This window comes from Podarcis muralis, chromosome 4 (genome assembly GCF_964188315.1).
Source record: "Podarcis muralis chromosome 4, rPodMur119.hap1.1, whole genome shotgun sequence".
Taxonomy (NCBI): domain Eukaryota; kingdom Metazoa; phylum Chordata; class Lepidosauria; order Squamata; family Lacertidae; genus Podarcis; species Podarcis muralis.
The window spans coordinates 98,388,199-98,399,284 of record NC_135658.1 but is presented as its reverse complement, the minus strand read 5'-3'; the positions used below and the strand labels follow the sequence as shown (position 1 = coordinate 98,399,284).

The 11,086-nt window shown below is 40.4% G+C and overlaps 1 protein-coding gene across 1 annotated transcript; it reads right to left on the bottom strand.

Annotated features, from left to right (window-relative positions):
* Positions 1–4,950: 4,950 nt before the first annotated feature.
* Positions 4,951–10,386, bottom strand: MZT1 (mitotic spindle organizing protein 1). Its single transcript, XM_028728380.2, has 3 exons — positions 10,231–10,386; positions 8,318–8,463; positions 4,951–6,295 (listed from the first exon to the last, which is right to left on the bottom strand). Exons 1-3 carry the CDS (start codon positions 10,277–10,279, stop codon positions 6,272–6,274), a joined length of 219 nt encoding a protein of 72 aa, XP_028584213.1. The 5' UTR covers positions 10,280–10,386; the 3' UTR covers positions 4,951–6,271.
* Positions 10,387–11,086: the final 700 nt, after the last annotated feature.

Genomic DNA, 11,086 nt, shown 5'->3' with positions numbered 1-11,086 from the left:
AATAACGAACGCAAAAGGCTATGGCAGTGATTCCCAGACTGTATGCCCAAGCCCATTACTATGCTATTAAGGGACTGAAGTGTGCCTTGGAGAATTGAGACACCATGGCGGAGGTATCCATAACTGTGTGCATTGGAAGAGGGGTGCAACAATGACCCCCCCTCCCGTTCCATCTGTCAATATATGGCCAATTCATGGAGGAAGGATGCACTAGGATTCCCTGGTGATGGTGTGCATTCATTTTTAATAGGCACGGAAAAGGAAATGAATGAACCCCATTTGTTTCATTTGCTCTGGCTATGAAAATGGGAGTGCAAATGAATGAGTTCTGGGGGTGATGGTCGTTCGTTTTTTTATTTTTTAAAACATTTTAAATACAAAGTCCTGTGTTTAGTCCAGCATGCTGATTTCAGTGGCCAAGAAGCACCTGACCACATCATTTCTCTCCCCTACCTGCGATTCCCAGCACACAGTCACCGACAGTGAAAGTGGAACAGCTTATCCTCCACGGAAGCCAGTCTAATCCTCTCTGAAAGACATTCAAGTTGGTGGCCCTCAGTGCCTGCTTTTCGCACTCCTGAATTCTCCAGAGTTAATTGGATGGTCACAAGTTTAGTGTTGTGACAGAGGGAGAAAAACTGTCCACTTTCTTCATGTCCTGCGTAATTTTAGAAATTTCTATCATGTCCCTTCGTACTCATCTTTTCTCTAAATTAAAAGGCCTCAAGTGCTGCAAGCTTTCCTCATAGGGGAGCTGTTCCAACCCGTTTATTTCGGTTGTCTGTTTCTGAATCTTTAAAAGTCTACAATATCATCACTCTTTGAGTGGAGATGACCAGAGCTGAACACGGTATTCCAAGTGCGGTCACATCAAATATTTCTACGATGGCATTATGAAATTGGCAGTTTTATTTTCTGTCCCTTTCCTAAGGTTCCCAAGCATGGAATTGCTGTTTCACAGGTGCCACACACTGGGATGACATCTTCATCAAGTTATTCACCAAGGTCTCATTTCTGTTCAGTCCCTGATAGTTCAGACCATATAAACGCATGCACACACAAACAAAAAAACTCAGGAGCATAGATGTGCAATTAATATTTTTTGCCCTAGTGTGCATCACTTTACATTTGCATTGAATTACATTTGCACATTCTGTTTGGAGAGATTTTTCTGGAGCCTCTCACAATCCCTTTCTCTTTTAATTTTACCCTAAGCAATTTGGAATCATCAGCAAACTTGCCAGCCTTGTAGCTCACATCTACCTCTAGATCATTTATGGACAAATTATAAATCACAGTTTGGCGGTCTCCTACATTTCCCCTTCACATGATGAGCCATTGTAGACTTTTCTTTAATCCACTGAAAATAAAAATAAATATTAAGTAATAATAATAATAATAATTTTTTATTTGTACCCCGCCCATCTGGCTGGGTTTCCCCAGCCACTCTGGGCGGCTTCCATAGAAACCAAAAATACACTAAAATATCACAGATTAAAAACTTCCCTGAACAGGGCTGCCTTAAGATGTCTTCTGAATGTCAGGTAGTTATTTATCGCTTTGACATCTGATGGGAGGGCGTTCCACAGGGCGGGCGCCACTACCGAGAAGGCCTTCTGCCTGGTTCCCTGTAGCTTTGCTTCTCGCAATGAGGGAACCGCCAGAAGGCCCTCAGCGCTGGACCTCAGCGTCCGGGCAGAACGATGGGGGTGGAGACGCTCCTTCAGGTATACTGGGCCGAGGCCGATTAGGGCTTTAAAGGTCAACACCAGCACTTTGAATTGTGCTCGGAAACGTACTGGGAGCCTATGTAGGTCTTTCAAGACCGGTGTTATGTGGTCTCGGCAGCCGCCCCCAGTCACTAGTCTAGCTGCCGCATTCTGGATTAGTTGTAGTTTCCGAGTCACCTTCAAAGGTAGCCCCACGTAGAGCGCATTGCAGTAGTCCAAGCGGGAGATAACCAGAGCATGCACCACTCTGGCGAGACAGTCCACGGACAGGTAGGTAGCAGGTACAACAAATAAAACCATGGAGCGTTCTTCATACACTTGCAGAGGATTGCATTAGCGCAGCCCCCCCCCCCCAGCCTGGATGTCAATGTTTGGCTGCCATCTAGTGGATTAGAACAGTCAATGCTTTCTGCTTGCCTATTCTTTTTTTAAAAGAAAACATTTTCCGAACATAGTATTAACCTTTTCTCCTCAGGTGCCTCTGTTAAATTGGGGAAGAATTAGGCAATTAATTGCTAAAGTGGTTTATTTTAAAAATATACTAATCCTTTTGAAGTGCTGTAGATTGGAATATGGGGATTTGAATCTCTTTCTCTCTCTCTCTCTCTCTCTCTCTCTCTCTCTCTCTCTCTCTCTCTCACACACACACACACACACACACACACACACAGCTCCTAGGCCTTGAAATTGAATTAGATGCTCAGAATGTATAAAGACCATTCTTTGTAGAATTTATCATTTATTTTGGACGTTCCGATTTTAAAAAAACAAGTAATATGGCATGGCCGCAATACCAAGAGACAGGAAGCTCCAGATTTTGGGGTGGGATGGGGTGGAGAGCTCCTTCCAGACAATTAGCTCATCCTGCGCCACATGTTCCTCCCTGTGATAACTTCAAGGCAAGGCCAGCCACTCACATTTATTTGTTACAAACCACTGGTCATCAGAAAAAAATGTAAAGAAGTACATTTTAGCATGGGCTGCCCACAACACACAGCTGCTAAGCGGAACATAGAGAACTTATATAGTGTATTTATCCCCATAAATGAACAACTGATTTTCTTCCTATTATTCAAAAAGCAAACTCTGGAAATTTTGCAAGAAATGCACATTTCACATGCAAATTATAATGTATCAGAAACTGGCAGTTGAAATAGGGGTTCAACCCTAAGCATGCTTAAAAACAACTATAAATGAATCACCTGCAAAATTGTAAGTGTTATACATAAGCCCCTGTCACAGGCTAACAGTCCAACCAACATGTTATGAGAGGGAAAGGAATGGAGGGAGGAAAGGGAGGTTATTTGAAAGTTAGTGGCATCTAACACAGTAGGACTTTATTTCAGAGAAAATTTATTTATTACATTTTATATACCTTTTTCTCCAACCAGCCCAGGGTGGTGCAGTTATTTGTGGTTGTTAATGTGAAAAAGACCTATTTCTCTAAAAATCTAACAAGCTTGCTTCCGCATAAATTGCCTTTGCCTCTTCTGAGTTTTATCTAGCGGTGTCACTATTTAAGGCTCTTCATAAGCAGCATTTAAAGATGTGTGTGTCAAATTTCACCTGTTCTACACCTGGGGTGGGTTGTAGATCACAACAGCAGGTCTTGACACTTTGGGTATAATGGCATCTCTCTCTCTCTCAAATCATTTCCAGCCCTTCTTGTAGCAGGGTAAGGTGCAAATGGGATGCCAGTGTAGTTAATAATTCAGAACACTGAATGTAAATAGAATTTCAAACTTTCTGAGTTTTCAGACTCGGATTTTGTTGATGAACCATTTATTGATATTAAGGGCTAAAGTTGTGATTTTGAAGAAGTGGATTAGCCACACCAAAAACTCTGTTCTATTGAAGATAACTGCCAAGGACATTCTATACAAGATCTCAAAGTAGCTGTTTTACTACAAAGGAATTTCAGAAATAGACTGGAAAGAGAAGCTGCTGAATTGCAACTCATTACCAAACTTAAAACCATGGAGAGACCTGGTCCGAACAAAGACATTGGATTCTTATCTCATTATACATGACAAAGCCATTTTTCACCTTCTCACCCCTTGCTTTTTCCTGTAAGACCTATTGCAGTCGTTAAGAGTCGTCAACAGGCTCATCACAGCTATCTGCCAATCACCCATTCCCACTACCCTTCTGAGTAATACCCCTCCCCACCTTCTCACTATATAGAAGGATCTGGCAACTTCTGTTTCAGTGTATCTGAAGAAGTGTGCATGCACACGAAAGCTCATACCAAGAACTAACTTAGTTGGTCTTTAAGGTGCTACTGGAAGGAATTTTTTTTGTTTTGTCAGATTCAGCGAGTGAAAGGGGATTTGTTACACTTTACAGCCAGCAAGGACTTGTTCAATGGCAATTAAATACTACACAAAGATGCCATTTGCAAGGGGAAATAGCAAGCAAAGGATTTCCCTTCAATTTTTAGCAGACAGCATGAACAACTAGACATGTTAATCTGAAAGTGTAGAGCCACAGGGAACAACACACAAGACATGCCTGAACAAGCATTTTCACTGCAGAAATATGAACTAAGGGTGGTATCCAATGGTGGTTTTGTACTAGTGAAAGTGGTACAGGGTGGAGCCTCCATTTTCACCAACCCTCTTCCAATCTTATATTCCATATTGACCTCGATTATAGACCTCCATGATATATTCCAATTGTTCCAGAGGTTCCCCCAACCCTTGGAAGGGGCACAGGATACTGCAATAGGTAGGGAGTGCTCACCAAAAATCAGGTCCCCTTTCTTGCATAAGCAACGCACTTTCATTAGTGCAAAGCAGCCACTGGAGTGGCTGCGGAAACCCAGCCAGAAGGGCAGGGTATAAATAATAAAATTACTTATTGTTGTGAATACAACCTGTAGAGAGTAGCTGATGATCTTCCCAAAAATTGTAGCTTTAGAAAATCTTAGCCAGGAGTTTGCACAACTCCCACCAAAGTGTGATAGGTCTAAGCATCATGGTCTGGATTCACCATATCCTGGCACCTATGGACACTTGGAAATTTTTATTTTTTATGAATTATTGTATAAACTGACCTCTGAATGGCCACAGGCTAGCCACACCAAAGTCTGACTTAAATCCCTGGTTCTTCCTTTCTTCAATTCCATGTCTCTACCACCCATTTTCTTTAGATTAATTTCTTCTTGCCACTGCCTACTTTCCAAGCACTCTTTTGACTAATCTGCAAGCAAATATCACGGTTGGCAATGAATGGTTTTTATTTCTTATAAAGCAACAGAAAGTTCATGAAGCTTTAACAATAAAGTAAGTCATGTTACTAATATAAATTCAAAGAACTGGGCTGTGAAACATCTCTTCTCGCTAAATAAAACAAAGTTATTTTCCTACAGCCGTTTCACAACTTAAAATATAAACTTGGAGTGTGTCTTCCTCCTTCATGATAGTATAAAACCCAATTATTCTATTTTAGACATCAGCATTGACTATTTCCTTGATAGTCCTTTAAATATCCAGAATACAAGCATAATACTTAGAAAACAGAATTTTTTAAATGAACAGAGAAAAACAATGTGTAGGTAATCCTTAAGGCAAACATCTTTTATCACTAAACACATAAAACTGTTCTTGTGATGACCAAGACCGCTAGAGTTCACACATTTTCCGCCCCTGATTTATGTTCAATCTTCCCATGGTCATTAAATGAACATTCCACTGTGAAACTGAAGGATGAACCTGTCCCCATAAATAAAAATGTAATTTGATATTCCCCAACTAAGTTTGATAACCTCTCCAAGGGACTTTATATAATAATATTCTATTATTTGTTATTACATACTATACAAACAATAAGAAAGATGACATAATAGTAATGCATAATCCTGTCGGTCAACATTAAGCACTTTTAGTTACTATTAATTGCAATGGATGATGTTTAAGCATTTGCATACCTCTTCCACTGAAATCAAGCAGTGTTTAATTTTAACCATATTGCACCACACAGCCCCAGTAAAAAGCTCCATTGTATACATGAAATATCTTGTTTCAATATGGAAATATTTAAACAAAGCAAAGGTGCCTAATGGCAACTTTCTTCACAAGATGGCAAGTGGCTTTTAATTTAGTGAAATATTCTGAATGGAAAATATTATTTAAACCTTATGCAAAATTTTGTGTACCTTTAAAACAGAAAGTCAATCATACCCCACATCCAATAGTGTTTTGCAACATGAAGGTAGTATATCATATGGTTGTTTTTAGTACAGTTTCACTATTTCAGAGATAAGAAATATTTGAAAGACTGCCAATAAAATTACATCTCAGATTTGTGGAATACATATTTACAATATTTTCAAAATATCATGTGCAATAAAGATACATCATTGGCTAATAAGCATATTTAAATTTTTTATACACCTTTACATTATATTCTTCCTCAGTGAAGACTTCAGAAACCAACACAACCTATAATGTCTGGAGTTCTAAACAGCACACGACCTTGAAATCATCTGTTAGCCTCCCACATCAAGCTTCGCCTCAATCCAAAGATGCTGTCCCACAGACTCAGCTTGGCATGTTTTCAGCTGCCTAGAAAAAGTAACTTGATTTTAGCAAATTTGTGAAAAACAAAAATGAAGATTACTAACATTATGGACCTGTATCACAGCAGCTTGTAGCTGCATAAAATGTGTTGCTTTTTATTTTTCACCTAATGCTGAAAGGATGTTGATGATGGAATCGCTGTCCTGGAGCCACTGCAACTGAGCAGCAGGTTGTGTGTTTGCCAGGGTAGGTACCCTAGACTAAATCCATGAACTACCTCTCAGATGAACCAACAGTACTGAAAGACTGCTCTTGCAGCCTGGACACAAAGCCACCTGTGCTGAAATGACAGAAACAACAGCACTTCTTCCTAACCAATCAACCTTTTGTGATCACTGCTATAGCAGCTCTGCTTAGGAGGAATATTACAGGTGTGCCAATCTTCTGGGGGGTGGAAGAGAAATTCATGGGGAGTCAGAACCAAGTCTTGGCACTCTTCCCTATCTACCACAGATGACAAGGTTTAGCAGGTACATTCATCACCAGTTTACAGGTGCTTTGTCTGCAAGTGCTTGCTTCTGTTCACAAAAGCCAGGGCGAAACCTTTCTTGCTTGAAGGCTGATTATTATTTCTTTGTACATGTGTGTGGAAGGTGATTAAGTTCAGAGGTTAACTAGTTTTAAATCAATTGCTTTGTTAAACTATATCAGCAATTCTGAAAACTATCTTGAACTGTTTATGGGCAGGTGGAATAAGGAACAAGTGCATCCATTCAAGGGTGAGATGCAGCAAGGATTCGTGTTAGTAGGTAGATCTTATCAACGAGACTCTTAAGGGTAATATCTGTTTTCAGTGTTTCTGAACCCTATTCTTCCTTTCTTTCCTTCCTAAACAACATTTTACTGTACAGTGTGTTCAACAATCCCAATCTTACTCTTCCTGACAAGTCTGTATCTGGTGACTGGAGCTATCCAGTAACTCCAGCTTTGCTGTGATCAAAACTAAGGTATCAAATTGTCTATCCACAAATGCCACAGCAAAATGTGCATAAGTGTATGGCATGCACAAATCTAATTGATTTGCAAGTAGACACATGTATTATGGAGTCTGTATTAAGGCAAAGCTATAAACTCAAAACTGCCAACTTCTAAACAAAAGAATGTCAACTGTCACAAATTTTTATTCTTCTATTTACAGATTTCTTTTGAACCTGGAACACAGGATATGCATAAATTACAGCAGCATATAGACAATTCAATCAAAATGTCAAATAAGGTATTAACATTTATTCCGGTGCTGCTTATTTTTATATTCTGTTTGTTAAACTTCTGATGGGTAGTACTTCTTCCAAGAGACTTATGTTCTGAGGCACAACAGAACCTAACTTTATAAGGTTTAGGCTGCAATCCAAACATCTCTATCCTGCAGATGGGGCAAGTCCACCACTATATCCCTGCTGCATGCGGCAACCATTTTGTGTGATGGTGCCATAAATTCAAAACAAATCTGATAATCAAATAGCTTCCCTGGCCTTAAGGTCAGTTGTCTTCCAGAACTAAAAACATATTATAAAACTGCAACTTTACACGTTTGGATGTACACTCCACTAAAATGTTGTACCTGCTTCTGAGGAAGTATGCAGATCAGGCTACTTAAAAGGAAATTATTTTTAATTGAACAGTACTGTAATATCTTCTCCAATTATTAAGGCCCTAATAATATATTTTTATTTATTGAATTTATATCCCACCTTTCCTCCTCCTACAGGAGCCTATGAATTACATTCATGCTATCTGTGTGTACCTATAGAAAAAGTGAGAGAAAAAGCCTGTTCTCGCATGAATGATAGAAGAAAACTACAAACTGTTTTATTTTTAAGAAGACATCATTTGATGAAGTCTCAAAGGTTAAGAAAGTTGTGGTTTTGGAAAGTAAGATAAGTATGTGCAGTGTTGGAAAGTAAAGCAGATTTCTGCAGATTTAGTGCACGGGTGTTTTTGAGCTTATGTTGTAACATTCTGAGAGCTCTGAACAGATCATTTTGGTTTTCCAAAAACTAATCATACCTTTAGGGCTTCCGTGGCTTTGCGCAGTTCCTTGATGACAGCAGACAGTGCCTCTGGATTTATCCCTTGTTCACAAAGTCGCACACAAATAGAGAGGGTTTCCATATCTAAACCAGTGTTTAGAATTCTAGATATCTCCAGCAGGACTGAAAAAATATTTTCAAATTAATATTGTATGGCTGTACTGGGCTAGCAATTTCTTGTACACATAAAAATATGCTGTTTTCAATGCATGTTCATAAAGTGAGGGGCGTGATTCACTGCCACCAGTAAAATACCAAATATAAGAGCTATTTTTTCCTTAATTTGAATTAAATTGAATTTTAATTTTAACGGAATATTTTGCTGGGTTCGAGCCCCATGGTGGGCAAAAGATTTGTGCATGGCAGGGGGCTTAGACTAGATGACCCTCGCGGTCCCTTCCAACTTCTATGATTAGCCCAGTTAAGGGGGGAGGACTTAAGATTCAATCCTCTGCAGAGCTTGTGGTGGAAACCCCTAAGGCTAGCTTTGGTTCCTGGCTGAGTGTTGGGACAAGTCTGGCTTTCTGTATGATTTGTTTCCAGCGTTCTTTCTAACCGAATACGCCCTAGCTCCGGGTTGGAGTCAGGGCCAGCCCTCCCACCTGGTGGAGTGAGGCAGCTGCCTCGGGTGGCAAACTCTGGTGTGTGCGTGTGTAAAGCGGCTCGAAGCATGGGGCATGGGGCCTGCCCTGCAGCAACACCCCCCCCCCAATCTAGCTTGCCTGACCTATTATGGGGTGCCATGTAGGATCTCAAGTGCCGAAGGAAGATTCACCCCACCAGCGTGGTCAGACTTTTGAGCCAAGTGGTCATCTTGCTTTAGGCAGCAAATTGGCTTGGGCTGCCCCTGGTTGGAGCACTCTCTCTCTTTCTCCTCAGCCTAGTTTTGTAGTATTATTTATTAATAATAATAATACCCCGGCGGGACGCGGGTGGCGCTGTGGGTAAAACCTCAGCACCTAAGACTTGCCGATCGTCAGGTCGGCGGTTCGAATCCCCGCGGCGGGGTGCGCTCCCGTTGTTCAGTCCCAGCGCCTGCCAACCTAGCAGTTCGAAAGCACCCCCGGGTGCAAGTAGATAAATAGGGACCGCTTACTAGCGGGAAGGTAAACGGCATTTCCGTGTGCGGCTCTGGCTCCCCAGATGCAGCTTTGTCACGCTGGCCACGTGACCCGGAAGTGTCTCCAGACAGCGCTGGCCCCCGGCCTCTTGAGTGAGATAGGCGCACAACCCTAGAGTCTGTCAAGACTGGCCCGTACGGGCAGGGGTACCTTTACCTTAATAATACCCCACCTATCTGGCTGGGTTAATAAATAATAATAATAATAATAATAATAATAATAATAGTAATCAGGGCCAGATTTAGGTTTGATGAGGCCCTAAGCTACTGAAGGTATTGCGGCCCTTTACATGTCCAGCTGTCCTTTGTCAACAACAAATGGTTGCTGTTTTTTGTGTTGAATATATGCTATATGGTAATTTATGGACCTAATAGGTATCTCAAGCCATTTGCACATAACAAAATATGTATTTTGCCAAAGTAATTGTTGAACTGAAATACAATTAAGAAGTATACTAATAGTGAAATGATTATTAAGCTCTAACTGTATGTAGGTTTTATTTTATTTGTTTTTTATCTTATATTTTGGAAGTGTACACCCAGAGGTGTTGTTTTTTCTTTAAAAATTTTGGGGGGCCCCAAAAGAGTGGGGGCCCTAAGATTTTGCTTGTTTAGCTTATACCTAAATCCGGCACTGATAATAGCCGTAGCCGCAATAAATAATAATAATAATAATGAATAATAATGAATAATAATAATATTAATAATAGGGAGCGAGCAGGGGCGTGTGAGGGGAGGGATAAACGGTCAGCGCAGCGCGAGGCCCTCACCTTCCATGGTCTCCCTCACGGCGTTCAAGTTGGCGGCGGGATTCGCCATGATGGAGAAGGGCAAAAGCCAAAGAAAAGCGCCCGCTTCTCCCGGCGTCGAGTTTCCCCTTCTCCTTCTCCCTCACCCCGACGCAGACGGAGGGGATGGTGTGCGCGTGCGCGAACCGAAGAGAGACAACGGCCGTCTCCCGCTTCAGGTGTCACCCGCCACGTCCGGGTATTGCGCCGAAGCGGCTCCTGAGCCCGGCTGCTCACCCAAGGCGCTCCTCTAATTCGTTCATAGCCTAGCGCAGCAGATAGATGCAACATATAAAAAAACTATATATATTGAAGATATCTAAATATAGCCACACGCACACACATAACACACCTATATCTATAGCTATACACCATGTCTCTCTATATGAAACACAGATCTATAACATATATAACGGATCTAACTATATAAAAAGTATAAAATATATAAATGTATAGATATACTCCTGTTTATAATATGTTTGTGTTTTTATATGCAGATATGCTGTGTGTGTATTATTGTGCATATTATATATACAATATATATATAAAATTATATATACTGTATTATAGATATCTATATATAACCACACGCACACCCTTAACACACACACACACATCATATATATGGGTGTGTTAAGGGTGTGCGTGTTGTTATATATATATGATATCTATATAGACCATATCTATCTATATAAAATACAGATATATAACATATATAACGGATCTATCTATATAAAACATGAATAATATATATGTATGTGTTTGTGTATATCATATATAATACATAGAGATATATAGATATCTATTATATCTATTATGTGTTTATATACAAATATGC